The 16,961-nt window shown below is 41.2% G+C and overlaps 1 protein-coding gene across 2 annotated transcripts in view; it reads right to left on the bottom strand.

The window, feature by feature from the left end:
* Positions 1 to 15,135, bottom strand: part of POLA1 (DNA polymerase alpha 1, catalytic subunit) — a 183,600-nt gene extending 168,465 nt beyond the window's left edge. The window contains exons 1-12 of one of the 2 annotated variants that reach the window (XM_063392979.1): positions 14,988 to 15,135; positions 13,466 to 13,590; positions 12,414 to 12,510; positions 11,864 to 11,944; positions 10,998 to 11,113; positions 10,684 to 10,746; positions 9,248 to 9,346; positions 8,188 to 8,383; positions 7,790 to 7,979; positions 6,699 to 6,877; positions 3,527 to 3,639; positions 2,961 to 3,077 (exon numbers count right to left, since the gene is read on the bottom strand). In XM_063392979.1, coding sequence (XP_063249049.1) covers positions 2,961 to 3,077; positions 3,527 to 3,639; positions 6,699 to 6,877; positions 7,790 to 7,979; positions 8,188 to 8,383; positions 9,248 to 9,346; positions 10,684 to 10,746; positions 10,998 to 11,113; positions 11,864 to 11,944; positions 12,414 to 12,510; positions 13,466 to 13,590; positions 14,988 to 15,015 — 1,404 coding nt within the window. In that variant the 5' untranslated portion in view covers positions 15,016 to 15,135. The remainder of the gene's footprint in view (positions 1 to 2,960; positions 3,078 to 3,526; positions 3,640 to 6,698; positions 6,878 to 7,789; positions 7,980 to 8,187; positions 8,384 to 9,247; positions 9,347 to 10,683; positions 10,747 to 10,997; positions 11,114 to 11,863; positions 11,945 to 12,413; positions 12,511 to 13,465; positions 13,591 to 14,987) is intronic. The other variant, XM_063392980.1, reaches the window with a different exon arrangement.
* Between the last annotated feature and the right edge of the window lie 1,826 nt (positions 15,136 to 16,961).

The following is a 16,961-nucleotide window of genomic DNA, read 5'->3' as shown; positions in this document are numbered from 1 at the left end:
GAGCATTTGGGGGAGATCTACTAAAGTACATTAGCTCTTTACCAGATAGACTCACAGCTGGGTAAAGATCACTTCTTTGAAGCATTTGTTTAGGTGAGTGCCACACACCACTTCAATTCCAGAGCCCTGCACACCCCTATGGGCACACGGTGAAAGGGCTGGGTAACAACACATTGGTGGTATGAGTACAATGAAAAGGAGGTTGAGGACTCCTTGTGAAAAACAGGTTATACAAAATATAACCCAGGCATATAACCAGGCAAATTCAGGCATCTCAGGGAGGAACAGAAGAAAAGGAGGGCACAGTAATGGGCCAACCCCATTACTTCTACAATTATCTTGCAGAGAGCACAAAGCCTCCCTGCTGCAGAGGCGTAAGTCTGGCCAGATTTGGTGCCACTTGTTCACAGTCAATTTTGTGTAATCTGGAATATCTGAGTTACTGTAATACTATCTTTGAATAATCCTCCAAAGACCGCACTAACAGCCCTGCTCTACTATCCTGTCTTTTCTCCTACCTCCCATATTACTACTGCCATACCTTCCTACTATCTCCAGTTCTCACTAAACCCTCTCAGAATGCAGTAGCTATCAAAATTAGCAGAAAATTACACAAACAAAATAAAGCTGCATAGCTTTTATCCTTTTAATAAAACTCAGTTTACTTAAGAATTCAACATAATTTGAATTCTTACTGTTCAGAAACAATTCTGATAGGTTATTTCAAAGCTTCCCTGAACCAACTATCCTGCCTAATTTATTCATGAATTAAAAATTATAAGTTCACTCACTCTTTTGCTAAAACTGTCCTTTAAAAAAGCTCTCTTGCTGCTTATCCCCTTTTAAGGTTTCTAGAGAGCAAACAGGTCTTACCATTATTCTTCACTTTACTAGCTAAAAAGAATTAAAGCTCTTTCACAGTCATCTCTGGTAGAACTGATTCTCCTTTTGTCTCATCCTTCTAATTGCCATTTTTTGTACCTGTTGTCACTTGGGTTAATCTTTCCTCATGAGGGTGACCAAGTGTTATAATATTTAAGGGAAAATCTCAACAGTGTCTTGGTGCTCCCACTTCCCTACTCTTGTGTTACATCCAAGGACTCCACAGGTACTGTAGCCATGTACCCAGACAAGACTATTGGGTCTTTTGCCCTGAGTTCTGTGTAAGCTCAGTAAAAATTTGACAGGTTTTACCTTCATTTTTAAGAGCCATCTTTGAATGTTCAACTACATGACTCTATTACCTCATTCACATTATTCTTACTTGGCACACCATGGAAAAGATGGAGGTTTCCCAAGATTCTGTAAGTAGACCTGCATCTTTTTGGAGACCCTTCTCCCTCTTTCTTTTCTAGCGTACAAGTGTTTTCATCCTGTCTTCTAATGAAAAATTGTTTTTCTTTGAGTTCTTGCCTTCATTCCAGAAAGGATTTTTGAACAGTGAGCTATCAGCAACTTGTTTTTCATCTATTGTTAAATTTTCTCCTTTCAGAGTAAATTTACCACTGATCCCACATGTAATTACATTATAACCAACTATACATGAGAAATAACAGAAAACTGAAAAGCCTAAATTTTGAGAGGAAATAAGCTACAGCAAAAAAAAATGTTTTACAAAGTACTAATGTCACATCCATTTTCCTGAACTCTGTAAACAGTGCACTAAGCTACAAGTTGAAAAAACTGTCATGTCTTGCATGACTTTGCTATTTGAAAAACACTGCTCACATTTTCACTTTAACAACTTAAAACTTGCAGAATGACTCTAGCTAGCTTTGCATGAAATGACCTCCTGAGAATCTTTCCTACCTGAATTACCACACAAACTGTTTTTATTTTCCCTCATTTACATATTGTTAAATTCCATTCTTCCTGTTTTTCCTTGTCATCTCACCTGCTGATTAACTATTCAGGAATGAATCCTGTGAAATCACAAGATTGCCAGGATGGGGAAAGTTACAACTAATGAAAATCAGCTTTGCCAGACTAATGACATGTTACTTCAAGAAATATAAACTTTTCTGAGCACTTCAATCAGAAAAGATTTTTCCCTTAACTTGAACGTTTGCCACATTTCCCTGCCCAAGCTTCCTACCTCTGCCCTCCCCTGTAAAAGACAAATGCTCTATGTAAGTGGACAATAAAGCTCTAACACTAGCAAACTAATTCAGTCCAAATCTGCAACATTATCAGCATTATCAGCTCTTTTCCTGCAGACTCATGACAAGTATCATATTAATTTATGTGCAAAGTTTCCATTATAGCAGTATTTTGGTATTCCAATGTCATTTTAAAGATCTGTTGAGCAAACAGAGCACAGCAAAATAACACTTTTAAGACTGTTGCCCATAACTCTAAGCACAGACCAGCTTTCAAGACTGAATGACAGCCCTGACTTGTTACCTACTGCATAGCCACACTGTGACAATCCACACTCTGAACAGCATGCACTCTAAAATGATAAATCTGCAGAGGTGTAAAGAAGGATGAGACATGCCAAGAGATAAAGTTCAATAAGATATCTGCTCAAATGCAAAGACAGTGTAATCCCACAGTACTGACTTACCCAGTGGACAACACAATCCTTCATTTTACACTCTGACAGCATGAGCTGATACTAAGCTTCAGGTACCAGAACTTCTATCTGGTTTGCATTCTCAAAAACAGCTCAGCAAGCCAGTCTCACACTCAACCCGGTTTTAAGGAAGATAACGACTGAGTATTTACAAAAGCATTGTTTGAACTTCTGCTAGAACAACCACATTGCAGATTAACCACTCTTAAAGAAATATAGGCATTTTGGATGGTTTTTACAAGCAGGTACATTTACACATGTCAAGAGTTACATATTTGCATTTTGGCACAGCCTCCCTCCCTGGACAGTATTTAAACAGCCTGCCCACCTTACAAACCACAACAAGAGAAAATGATGCTTGCAAATAGGATGCTTGTAAACAAACCTTGGATTTGAACTTCATGATCTTGTACTTCGGTGAAATGCTGTCATTAAATTCCTTGAACACACTCATTATAGTTACAGGAGTCTCTGTCTCTTTGCCAGTAGATAGATCGATTTCCTCAAAAACACAAGGGAGGTTTTACAAATTAACAAAAAAATCCAGCAGACATAACAGTAAGTTGAATTTCACTTTGCTATTATGATTCACGTATCTCTTCTTTTAGGAAAAACTAAAATGCAATCAGCCAAGAAATCCCAAATTTAGAAAAAATTACTTGAAACAAAATGTTCTAAAAGCACTAAGTTTTCTAGTAATTCTTCAAGACCACTTTATTTGCAAAGCAGCAAGTCTAAGGGTAAAGATTTGTCTGCAGTTGTTGGGTCAGGGGAAGTCACAGGGCTCTACTCTGCAGCTCACATATTGTGTACACATTGTTTTTAACTTTACCACCTACATCAGAAACACTGAAGCATCCAACAGCTCCCATGAACACACTGCTAACTCATAACCTGCCACAAGCAGAATGAAAGGTACTTATGTTTGATGTGCTTAAAAGTCACACTTACTGTTTCACGTGGCAGCAGATAAACAGTTCTCTCAATATTTTTCACTGCCACACAACAGCTGACATAGGTGGTTGCAGATTCAATCCAAACTTTGCCAAACAAAAATACCACACCTAAGGGAGAAGGGCAAAGAATTCAATACACAGTTTTAAAATTAATCATTTTCAATCTTGCTTGAAGCAGCTTGTAATGTATTCTTGCATTGAAACACAACCATTTCTGTGTTAGGTGCTTGAACAAGAAATCTTTCTGATGTATCAGCACCTTCTAAATTGTTTTAAACACCAGCTTTACAAACAGACACCTGTGTCATTCTTCATGTCTCTACCTCCATTGCTATAGTAACACCTGATATATAAAATTCAAAATGGCATTACACAGCCAGTCTCCAAATTCTGTTCTGATATTCCATTGCTGCCTATATTAGTTTGATAATCCCTGGAGAGAGTGAGGAAGGAGAGAGGTGTCAGTGAAAGCTGAACATTATCAGAATGCCTGTGCTGTCAATCAGTCCTCTAAGGTGTGTTATCTACAGGTTCTCACTCTTCAGCTAGACCAGTACAATTAACTCCTTTCCCCTGCACTTCAGTACTGTGAGATCAAGACTCTATTACCACTAAAACCTGTAAAAATACATTCTGAAGACAACAGCTAGGAGCTGAGCAGCTTTCAAGTGACTATTTTTAACAAATGAGGACACCAAAAGATGCATGACATTCCTAGGAGCATATTCCTACAGCATATTGCTATTGATGAAAACAGAAATACCCATGCTAAGACTGTCTCAGATACAGGGTTTCATACATAGAAGATTTTGGAATCTGCATTTCTCCTTGGCCTGGCAATGCACAAACAAGTCCTTGGTTAAGAGTTATAATTTATCTTTGCCAGGAGATCTATCAGACATAAAGGCACCTTTCTTACTGCATTAGATCAAAGATAAATCAGTGAAGGTGCACTAAGATGGATGACAGAGTCAAAGTGACAGACTATGAAAAATCATTTTCTGAGTGCTTGGAATAGATGTGAACAAGACTACTTCTGTCAAGGGCAGAGAATGCTGCGGTTTTGAAGATGATGAGAGCAAGGATACAAGCTTCAGCTGCACAAAGTAGCTTAAGAAATTTTAATACAGAGGCAATCTTGAAGATCTAGACAGTTTGAATAGAAGTATTGAGAAAGAGCTCCAATTGCAGATCTAAGTGACAGGGAAGATGAAGTTCTTGTCCCCAGTAATCTTTTACTTTTTTGTTAAGGGATAAAAAAACCCCACCTCAGACAGGTTTGTATCACACAGAAAGATGAACCTGTAAGAGAGACCACAAAACAGCAGCTGACTGCTTGAACAGCTGGAAATATTAAGAGCATGGGGTAGTTAATCTGTCAGAGCATACAAGCAGGGGAGGTAGAAAGAAGGATACATGAGCCAGACAAAGATAGGGTAAAAAGCTGTCTGGATTGCAAAGACAAACTCCTATCAACCCTAGCATGGACAAATAAGTGGTCTTAATAACCACACTTCACAGAATCCGATTAATTTAGAATGGAAGGAGCCTTTTGATATCATCCAGTTGAACACTGACACACACACTACCATCCCCATAGACAGTAAATGCAGAATTAACTTCAAAGAGTTTTCAGAGACATTTCATGCAAAACCAAACAAAAAAAAAATCAACAGAGAGGAATCAGGCCCTATGCCCCACAAGACTGTGGAAAGAATAAAGAAAAAAATATGAATAAAACTTATAAATCAAAGCCTGTGAAAAGAAACACCATGCTACTAAATGAACCAAAAGGTAAGCAAAGTCAAAACACAGGGAAAATGTCTTGCAGAGGGGAAAAAATAAGGGCAGGTTTTATTCATTATTTCTTTAAAATGTTAACAGGATCACAATTCTCGAGTTCTCTGCCTAAGACCATAAAGGGAATTATGAAAAGTAAGCCTCCAAAAAATCATTAAGTTTGAAAAGTCTTATGATTATGCTATAGTATTTACCCTTCAGGCAATGCATTTGACATCACAGCAAATGAGGCATAAACAAAGATCATGAACATGTTAAACAAAAAGCAATATCAAAATTTTCCCTTCTACATTACTAATTGAAAACAGGTGCAGTCTTTATTATTCAATCCTGAAAAAGTCATAATGAGAAAAGAACACTCCTTGCATGCGAGGAACAGAAATCCTTTCATAATTATGTTCCATTCAGCAATCACTGACTTAAGAGACAAAAAAAAGGAAAAATAACAATAGTGGGTTCTTTAAAAGTAGCAATTTTATATTAGAGCCATTGATTTCATCAAGATATCTATGATTATTACCACTCCCATCACCAAGCTGTTCAGCCCAGCACGGTCCCATATTTAAGTTTGGCATCCCAACTCACAACAAAAGGTGTTAACAAAGAAATGTATCTGACTCAATGCTTACAGCTTCAAGCAAAAAAACCCTCCAACAACATGTGAAAGAACCTTCTGGTAAACACACATGAAGCACAAACTAGAAACCCAAGATCTTAAAGCTGCTGATGAAATGAGGGGATGGATGGGAAGTGCTCAAAACAGATGTGACCACAAATTGTTTTGTCAGAGCTGAGATCAGAATGATGCAACAGAGCTAGGAGTCACACTTCAACTGCACAGAGTATTTTATCAATCTTAATTCAAAGGCAATCTTCAAGATTTAGATAGTTTGAATTAGGCGATAAGAAATACAAGACTGACCTTGTATCTTTCAGACCACCTTCCTCCCTTGACAGACATACCTTTCCTTTGTGTAAAACCCTGCAACTGCTATTGCACAGGCTTTTTATTCATCCATATGAATTTTGAGTTACTTTTCCAAAAACAAGAAAGCATGCTCAGTTGTTGCATCACTGAGCAAGAAATAAAAACTTCAGCTTGCTCCTGAAGCGTGTAAAATTTCAAGACAGAAAATGGGTCCCCAAAAGTGAACAGTGCTAGTAAGTCCCTTTTACTTCCCTACTCTATACCAGGCCAGGAGATGACATTCTTCAGGTACAGAAAAACAAGAGATGCACATCTTGGAGCACAGAGACACAGGGTACCTGGATGTAATTTAGTCAACTTTGAAAACCCCAATTTTCAAAAAAGAAAATCTGAACAAAAAGAATCAGATCAGATTTTCCGCATTTCACTGAACAGTTACCTGGCTGACTGAACTGATCTTCATAAGCATCCAGCCAATAAAATCTTAAGACTTGATCATCACTTTCCCCCTTCACAAGAGGAAGGAGATTGGGGTCCAGCTGAACTTCTGCTGCTGCTAGATCAGCTTCATCCTCATCAGTTCTGTCCCAACATGAGAGACCTGGGAGAGAACAACTTCTGCAGGTTTTGCAGAAGAATAAAAGAACAATTTAAATTGTGCCTTTGCTATAATCACCATTTTGCTTTTTCCAGGCCTATATTGTCACACCTTTTGTTTTTCTTTCTATTACCAAGCAATATTCCCAACAGTTGGGTTTCCTCAGGTTTCTTCTGAAAAGAGGGATGCAATGACAAAGAAACCCACATTTAAGTATGGTTCTTGATACACCACACACAGGCTTTAAAAATCAGTCACCTGCTATTTCAGCCTTGGTCAATTCAAGTCTTTACATTATCAAATATATCCATCCATCTATTCAAGCTGCTTAGTGGGAACAAACGACTATTTCAACAAAACTACCTTTTCAGACATTAGATGTTTAGGTCTTTTTCATCATTCAATTATTTTACAATTCGAAATATTTTGTTATGGAAGCGAATGATTCAAGATTTTCCAAACAATGAAAAAAAAAAATCCAACCAAAACCAGAGGAAAGCCCAGCTTTTTTTCCTATTTCCAAAGACATAGCTGTTCATCATTACTTTTAGCTACAAAACTTCTACCTACATCTATTATGAAATACTTTCAGATTCACTTAGAATAAGTATATTGTTAGAAACTCCTTAGTTTTGCTTACTGACATTAAAGTTCACTATTCAGCACCTACCCTGAGCCACGTCAGTGGCTGAAATACATGTTGTCACATGCTAGATCCCAAAAACATCAAATATTTTTCAATTAGGTAGCTATCAGCACGTTACTATTCTTAATGTAACTACAAAAAAAGAGCATTGCATAGCATTATGACTATTCTGATATATCACAATTATCCCTTGGGCAAAGACAAGTATGAAGCTAAATCTAGGGTTTATGGAAATTGAGAGCCTTCTTAGTGGAAGGAAAAAAAAAGAATAAAAAGAGATTCTTACAAGTCAGACATCTCTTTCTTCTCTGATTCCAGCTGCTCTGTCTCTTTCTTCTCAATTTCATTGTCTCTTTTCAAGCTTTCAGCTGTCTCAGGTATAGTTTCCACATGCTCTGCTTCCATAGGTTCATCAAAGTCCTCCTCATCAAAATCCATCATTCCCTGATCATCATCTGGGAGTGCTGCAGGCAGAACTACAGGCTTGAATCATTACAATGACACCCTGCATACTACAGCAGTATGCAGAGATAGCACACTGCAAGCATGACCATAATATACAGTACTAAGATAGCTTAAATGTAATACTTAGTTTCCAAGCTAGTATAATTTAACAAGTGTTTTAACACTACTATACCATACTGAAAGAGCTTCCAGAATTAGGTTTGGATTTACTTTTGATACCTTTAGTGGCTTTCTCTCCTATTGCCTTCACTGTTCCCTCATTTTTTGTAGGTTTTTGCACATGCTTGGTGTCCTCATTTTCAGAGACGCTGACAGATTGTGCTGTATAATTGGGGTGTTTAGGATGAAGTGAAGCTGGAGGAGGAGTTTCCTTTCTGACATAAGCAGGAGCTTTCTTTGATATAGGGGTGATTACCTGAAAAACATTTCTGCCATGAGTTAAAAATAATCTGGTAAGAGCAAAGAAGAAAAAAAAAAAAAACTTTTTACTTGCTATTTGCAGAGCTAGTAACCAGGGCTAGAAGAAAAGCTCCACATATTTTGCACCATGATCTTCTCTTATTACATCTCCTTTTTTTTTTCTAATTGCTTCTAGTTTTGAACACAACTGTCAGCATGAGTAGCACTGGTGATTATTTTCAACTTAAGAGTTGCTGTCATACAAGGTTCACAGATCAGATGTATCTACACTACTCCACTTTCCTTTTACCGGCCATTACCAACTCTGTCACTGTATTTCCAGCTATAAAGTCCTTTCCATTTACCAGAACCCCTAACAAAATGCTAGCCTTCCATCCTTGGCAGCCCATCCTCCTTTCACTCCAAAATCTTCCACTAGGGCAAGCTTCTATCCATAGCTTCAATTTTCCATTTGTTTTCCATTTCTACAAATGATAGTTTCTTATCCTTTTCCATACTCCTGCTTATTTCACCTCCCATCCTTCTCTCCTTGCCACAAGGGTCTTTTCTACTCTTTGGAAAAGAGAGCAGAAACTCACCTTCATGTGATGCACTGAACATTGTAACAACAGTTTCGCCTGTCAAATGTAACAGCTACAAAATCCTACTATCCTACCGACACAAAATTAATTGTACTGTTTTTGTGTTCACATGAAAGGCAATGTGGAAAAGAGCACAAAGTTATGCTGTAACACTGCTATGGAAGCTAAGGAGAAAAGTTAATTTCCAGGAGGAGAAATAAAAGTAAACAGTACTCAAATCAACAAAAACACAGATTAGTGTTTATTAATAATGAGAACGTTTTTCTCTTCCCCTTTACCTTAGAAGTTCGGGACTGCACAGAGAAAGGATTGAGTGGTGCTCCAGCAGATCTTTTCCTTTTCAGCATTATAATTGGTGGTGGACTTAGCTGAACTGTCTGCATATTGAAAGAACAGAGAAAGTGGCAAAAGCAAGAGTTGTTTAGTGGGGTTTTTTTCCCTTGTTAGTAACATTTTCCATCAAAGAGGGACACCAATATTTTTGGCTGATAAAGAAAACACCTGATACGAAACCCAGCCCCATAAAATAATGTTACCTGAGCAATCAGCACATGAAGACACACACTAGATTTTTGGGGGGAGGAAACAATCTGAGAAAAACTGCCATCAACAAGTGAAACAGTTTTCAAACAATAAGAATTTCAATAGCTAACCACGCCTCTATTACACAAGTATCAGAATAACTTGTGCTGTTTTTCATGTCTGCTGAAGCAGTAGTATTGAACATACATGCCTCATGAAAGGCAGAAGTGCTCTTTCAGCACTGTTCCACTAGAGGAAAACACATTTTAACTTATTTACATGTGCAGATATTTTATACTTAACCTTGTTGACAGCAAATAACGTAAGAAATTTTACAAAACAACAAAATAAAATCAATAGCTAACTAGTATTTAAGTAAATAGAAGCCATAGTGTCATTATGAACATTATTTTCCCCAATCAACAAATCTGACAGCATTAAAATTCATTTCTTTAATGATATTGGAGGAGGGCAGCAGGGGGGTTATGGTCATGGCAGATTTCAGAGCCTCAGTCAGATGTCATAGGGAGGTGTAAAATAATAAGAGCACAAAACTAAGAGAACAACTTTACATTGGGACATCCTATAACCTTTACTGTGCTGAAAAAACATGTTAAGCTTATTATGGTTCAACATATTCCACCTCAGTATCTCACCACTACAGCAGTTTCAACATTTACATGTGAGAAATGCCTTTGGTTTTAAGAAATCTTGCTGGAAGAGCATGAGGTATTTGAGACAGTCCAACCCTGTCACAGCAGCCATCCTGCTCTCCTGCCTCCAAGGGAGGCTTAACCTGGTTCTCTGCAGCAAATCATGGGAAGCAGGAGGCACACAGAGGTTCAGGTTACATCACCTGCTGAAACCCTGCTCCCTCAGCTCCTCCCAGAACCCACAGGTCAGGTGGAGATGTCCTACAGCTCCCTGGCTGGGGTGAGGTGACAGACACACAGCACACAGTTCAGAGGCAGCCAAGTCCTCTTCCACTCCACAGTGACCAAAACCTTGAAGGCTGCCTCAGCACAGGCTCCACATCATCTTAATATCAACCATCTGTAATCAGGCCACAGTGGTATTGCCTGATAGGTATGAAATGTTGTCTAGTTTAACAAAAAACTGTATTTTCTTGGTATGTTCCATGACAAAATAATGAATTAAGGTTGTTTCCAAGAGATTTTATTAACATACTTACTTCAGCACTAATATCTTGAAGAATATCCCCAAGTAAATCATCCTTGGACAGGTCCACAGTTTTCTGTAAGGTAAGATTAGCCCAACAGTTCTCAGTTATATGTGCAAACCCAATCAGGAGAACAGCAGTAAATGACTAGAGGATTTCCACAAAACACACATGACATTTTCAGAAATGCTCCATACACAAGAGGTTGTAATAGAAGTTTGTCTCACTAGACACAAGAAACGAAAAATGAGCCTTTGGTTTACTCCACTCCCACTAGAACTGTGAACAAGTCAGAAATATTTAAAGTCAAAAATGTATACACTTACATCTGTGTTTTTCTTCCCAGCACTAGCCATAAACATAGACTTAATTGTGTTTGGCTTTGACACCACAGATTTTTTCACATTCTTTTTATCAGTTGTAGATGCTTTGCCACCTCTTCCTACCAAAACAAAAAAATTAAAAATTGTGAATTTTATGTAAGACAAGTTCAACGTTTACAGGTCCAGTTATTAGCAGGGATAGATAGCCAAGGGAGTCTATTTCTACCTTTACATTTCTGGCTGAAATGAAGCCTAGTCATCTTTCAGCTTTGCAGCAGCTGTCATGCACACACAAAAAATGAAAGAGGCTCTCATAATCCTGTCTTTCCGAGTCATGTCAGAGATGCCTTTTGCATACTCCAGAAAAAGGACAAAGATGCTTTACATGGAAGCATCTCCAGGGGAGAAAAAATGAGTGTCCAGGAGTTTGGCACTAGGCTTGCATTCTCAACATCAGACTCAGTTTTTCAGTTTGCCACCAGATTCCATAAAAAAAGTTTGGAAAATCTAGATTCTACAAGCATGCAAGTATTTTAGTGGTCAAGAGAGACCACACATCTTTTAGGCACTGGCTTTGAAAACCAAGACTCCTCCCAGATGCATTTGTTCAGGAAGTGAATCCCCACTCCACAGAGGGCTGGGAGCAGCAGTGCCCCAGTCGTGCTGGAGCGTTAACAGTGATGTGACCTCAGTTTGTGAACCTCCATCCTCTGCATCCCTGGGGCTGAATAAAATCCACAGGCACAGAATGACAAAGCAATCTGTCATTTGGACACATTTACAACATATACTGGTGACAGAAAGCTGCCCGTTTTGGGTACCTTTTAAAAGACCCTGGCAGACATTTTCAGTGGTCACATAGAAGTTACCTTTCTTATTGGAACTAAGAGCATCATCATCCAGATCTTCATCAAAGATTTCCCTTCCATCTTCTACATAACCTATCCCATCTGTAGAAAAATTGTTTAAAAATTGCAGTTTAATTTCTGTCTTCTGATATTCCTGATTTTTTTACATATTTACTTTTCCCCCTTTAATATAGAGCAAAAGTTACAAAAGCAAGTATTTAAAACTACAGCACTCTCAGCTGTATCTTCTATTACACTAAATATATTCTTACATGTTTAATTAGAAATTATCCATAACTACTTTTTTTTGGTAAAATTTTAACATTGAAAACTGGAAATAAAATTTCAAGAACAGGTGATCATGGAAAAATATTTTCATTACCATCCTAACAGACTCCTATGAGAACAATGCAAAGATTAATTTCCATTAAAAGACTCCCTTTCTCTTGTCTCCTAAAACGAATTTTAAGAATATACTAACAATAACTTACCTTAAAGCATGAACATTATGAAGCCTACTTGAGTTAAAATACAAGAACCAAAATAACTCTCCAAATTAATCTTAACTTACCATCATCAACAATCCAGTCATCATCCTGACGGTCTCTGACCATCTTGGAGTACTCATCCTCATCTATCTCATCATAAACGCCTGTGAACTCCTCAACCTACAGTTAAAGTATACTGAGGATTAACAGTTTCCATGCCATCCATCTGCACATCATCAGTCAGAATATAAAAGTTCCCAAGAATGCATGCAGGGTTCCTACACTGCTACACTGTTCACAGCAAGTAAGCACAGTCATTCATTAAGTTTCTTTTTTGGCAGTGATAAAAGACAAGTTATCAATTTTTAAAATTATCACAGTATACTGAAACTCAAAATCTACTGAGGCACTGGCAGAGATTTCATTTGAAAACTACTTACTTTATTGTTCATTTCATATTACCAAAAAAATCTTTAAAAAATAAAAAACCTAGCAGTGAATACCTCTAGCCTTGGCTCTACTCTCAAACACCAATCTGAGATCAGTGAAAAGGAAAGGGATTTGATGTACCCAAGCAGAGTGCTCAGAGAAAATTTGCATGTTAATGATCTACGGACTTCTGGTTTCTTTACATTTATTCACCTCAAAGAGGAAAGAACTTCCTGTTGGCACCATGATTGGACAATGTTGCAGTATCGGTGTTACACTGCCAGATTTCAGTTCCACCACCTAAATTTTGGTCTGTTTGTGGAAACCCAGCATATTAATATTAATGGACTTCAGTCATGTAAAGCTCTGAAATTAAAGTTTAAAATCATTTGAGATTAAAAAAAAAAGTACTTCCTATCATAACATTAATGATGTAATTTAAAAAATTGGTCCTACCCTGTGGCATAGTTCTCAAGCAAGCATGTTTGACTTGCAGTTAAAAAAAATGGGTTAGTTTTGAAAACAGAAACAAATAAATTATATTAGCAGAAAACTACATTCAGAAAAACATACACTATTAAAAACAGAAAAGTTGATCTGAAAGGCTTATTTTGTTTCCTATAACTTTTACATGTCTATAAATGGTGATTAAGCGTCTCAGCTCACAATGACTTTTAATTAAGAAGAAAAGATGAAGAAATTTCACCTCATATTTTAATTTTTCCCCAGCTTTGACTTTTTTCAGACGTTCAAGGGCTTCTTGCTGGCCTCTTCTATTCTTCCTCTCACGTCTAGAACGTGATGCTGCAAAACTTCCAGACTCACTCATAGCTGTAATTCATTAAAAACAAGAGAAATTAGTTTAACAATGAGCTGTTAGCTTTGGTATTTCAGTGTTCGGTGATGCACTGATAGATAACTGCAGTTCTGCTTAAAACTAAAGCCTGCTTGGCTAGAAGCAGTCACAGATGGCTCTTCCTAAGCCAGTTCTGGAATGATACTGAAGGCATGGCCTGACAGGGAGCTCAGACTGCCCTCCCGTGCCAGCTCACTCCGTGTGAAGCCACCACCTAGATTTCCAAAGCACCTCTCAAATCTCATCAGCCTTTCCCTGTAAGAGATCCCCCCACCCTTTCCTTGGGAATTTCCAGTTCCTTTTATTTTGCATGTCTCCATGACAACTCAGGAATACCAGATTTGGAGAAGGCCTACACTGCTACACAGCAGTGATGACTTTAGGCGGTTTCACAAGGTTTGAGTGTGACCAGATTGAGACAAACTAGTGATGTGCTGACAGCTGACAGCGCATTTCCTCTTCCAAATCCTCTGCAGCAAGGCGCTTTCTACTTCTCCTGACCCGTCTTCTTTCTCTTAATTTGGGGCAGGAACGCTTATCTGACCACAGGGAACAAACGGACCCAATCCAACTTCCAAAAGCAAACAAACAGCTCAGAACAATGCTACGGGCTGGGTGTGAGGAGCTCAATACCCCGCGCAGGCACAGGAGCCCCAAGGCTGGCCAGGCAATCCCCTCCTGGCAGCGGCAGGACATCAGTGTGTGAATAGAGTTGCACCCCGGCAGCGCAGCTGAGGGAAGTCGGGATTTCTATTGCTGAGGGCTGGGGTGAAGGGGCCATTTACACTGCCTGCTGCCCCACGGCGGAGAACGGCAAACACGGACCGCCTTGGGCGCGCTAATCTTCTGCCTTTACTGCACGCCAGCGGCTCGGGCAGCGCGCTCCTCTGGGACAAGCGTGCCTCAACCCCCGCCGAGGCCACCCGCACCCGCCGCTGCCCCTGGGCTGAGCAGGCTCCCACCGGAGACGCGACCCGGGAGGGCCACCGCAGCCTGCGGGGCTCCCCCGCGGGCGCGGGGCCCTGCGGCCCGAGCCCGCCCCGCGGGCGGATCCCCGCGTTCCGCGCCGGCCCGGAGCGGTCCCGGCCCGGAGCGGTCCCGGCCCGGAGCGCTCCCGGCCCGGAGCGCTCCCGGCCCGGAGCGCTCCCGGCCCGCGGGGCTCCCGCGCCGCGCGCCCCCACCGCCACACACCGCCCGCCGCGCACGCGCGCTCCCGCGCCCGGTGCGCGCGCGCTCGCCCCCGCCGGCGCCGCTGCCCGGTCGCCCCCGCCTGACAGCGGAACGGCGGCGCCCGCGAGGGACGGGGACAGGCGGGAGGACAAGGACAGGGCCCCGGCCGCCCCGCCGCCGCCCCGCCGCCCCCGGGTCTCACCGTCCCGGCCCCGAGCCGTCTCGGCCATGGCGCTCGCGCCAAGGGCTCCCGAAAGTGGCGCGAGACGGGAGCCCCGCGCGCCGCCGCCGGGGCCGCATCCAATCAGCGGCGCGGGGGCGGGGCCGCCCCGCGCGCGGAGGAGCGCGGCCCGCGGGAGGGCCCGGCCGCGTCCCGCCCCCGCGGGCCCGCGGCGGGAGCGGGGCCCGGGCCCGGCGGAGCCGCTTCCCGCCCGAGGCCTGCACCGCCGGGCCGCAGCCCGGGCCTGCGCCGGGCCCGCTCTGCGGCCGCCGCTTCGCAGGCGTTCCTTTGGCGCCAGGGCCCGCGGTGTCCCGCGAGTTGCGTCTGACGGGTCTGAGCAGGGCTCCGTCTGCCGCAGCGGCCCATAGCCCGTATGCGTCCAGTGCTGTAGCTGGGGCAAAGCCGTGTTTAAATGGCTTGTCATAAATATATCACGTCTAAATGTCATGTATAAAATACATCTCCTGAGCTGGGCGGAGGCGGTGGTTGATGCCAGTTGGATAAAGGCTGGAGCGTGAGGGTGAAGGATCACCCAACAACGTCCTTAGCGGGAGAAACGGGGATTTCCCACACGGTTCCCATCGACCTCTGCCCCTGGAGGTCGAATAGTGATCATGACAAAACTAACATATGTAGGACCCATGGCCTTTTTGCATATTTAAGGTAGGTATGGTGCTCTATCACAAGTTTCAGGAACTTCTTCAGTAAATGACTCCCTTGAGTCTTTCAGAGGCAGGTAGTGGCTGGCCAGCTTAGTGACAAAATACATTTATATGTGTATACATATATATGTGTGTATATATATATATTTACTATAAATGCATTTTATATAGTTGCAATTATGTACACATATATACATATTTTTAATATACTTATATATTATATTATAAGCGTACCCATTTTCCAAACCCCTTTTCCTTATTATTTTCTTCTTTGTTACAAATGGAAAAAAAAAATTCACACTGGATTTGTGGTATCTCAACAGGCCAAGTGTGTGGAAGGCTCTGAGAAAAGACGTACCAGACTTTTGTCCTTGCATACCCTTGGCTTGGTCAGGGTGGGGAGGTGGGGTATGTTCTCTTCATGTTGATGCCACAGAGATACTTTCACTCAAATGTGTCAAGAGTACTTACACAACAGCCTTCAGCTGAGGAGCAAGGTCTGTGTCCAGAAAATGATATATTTCAGTTTCAAGCATAGATGGGAAAAGGTTTTTAAAGCTTCAATTTAGACAACTGAAGCTTTACACGTCCTTTCTTCTAAAAGGGTTCAGATCTGTCTGTACATTCAGAAACCCAGGGAAACTGATGGGGTTTGTGCTGTTTCACCACAGATTAACCTCGATATTTTGTCCAAACACATTAGTGCTGGCCATTCATTACCCAAAAAACCTACCACCATCATTTATAGAATTTTGTGGAGAACTATTTACTGCTCATGAAAATATGCAGGCACCAACTCCAGCTTCCAGCAAAGGCAGGTGGCACCACAGGGCTCTCTCCTTAGAGCTGATACGCTGTTGCAGAAATGTGAACTAATATTATTTGGTCTGAATATACTGATTGTTTCCAACCATCTGGAGGAGAGAATTTGTATGGTTCTGAAAATTAAAATTATTTTCCTTCCCTCTCCACCAGGACTCCTTTGCATTGGTAAGAGAGAAATAAGAAACCTCCCAATCCTCCAAACTCACATACCCACTACATTAGTACATTGTTATCCCACTGCTGGACCTGGTCTTAGGTGAAAGCAGAGTGACCCCTGGCACCTGTGGCAGCTCTGTGGTGCCGAATGAGGCTGAACACTGACAGCCAGAGTGCCCATTGCCAGTGGGGAATGAGACCCCCCTCAGCAGCACCTAGCTAATGGGCTAGTTAATGCTACAGTTAGCTGTAGCAAACGTGCATCCTTGGGAGGACTGATAGCCACAGGAAGAATGGCTCTCTGATCTGCTGT

Source organism: Prinia subflava, chromosome 3 (genome assembly GCF_021018805.1).
Source record: "Prinia subflava isolate CZ2003 ecotype Zambia chromosome 3, Cam_Psub_1.2, whole genome shotgun sequence".
NCBI lineage: Eukaryota > Metazoa > Chordata > Aves > Passeriformes > Cisticolidae > Prinia > Prinia subflava.
Note: the sequence above shows the minus strand (reverse complement) of the source record. Positions and strands in the feature narration are given on the sequence as shown.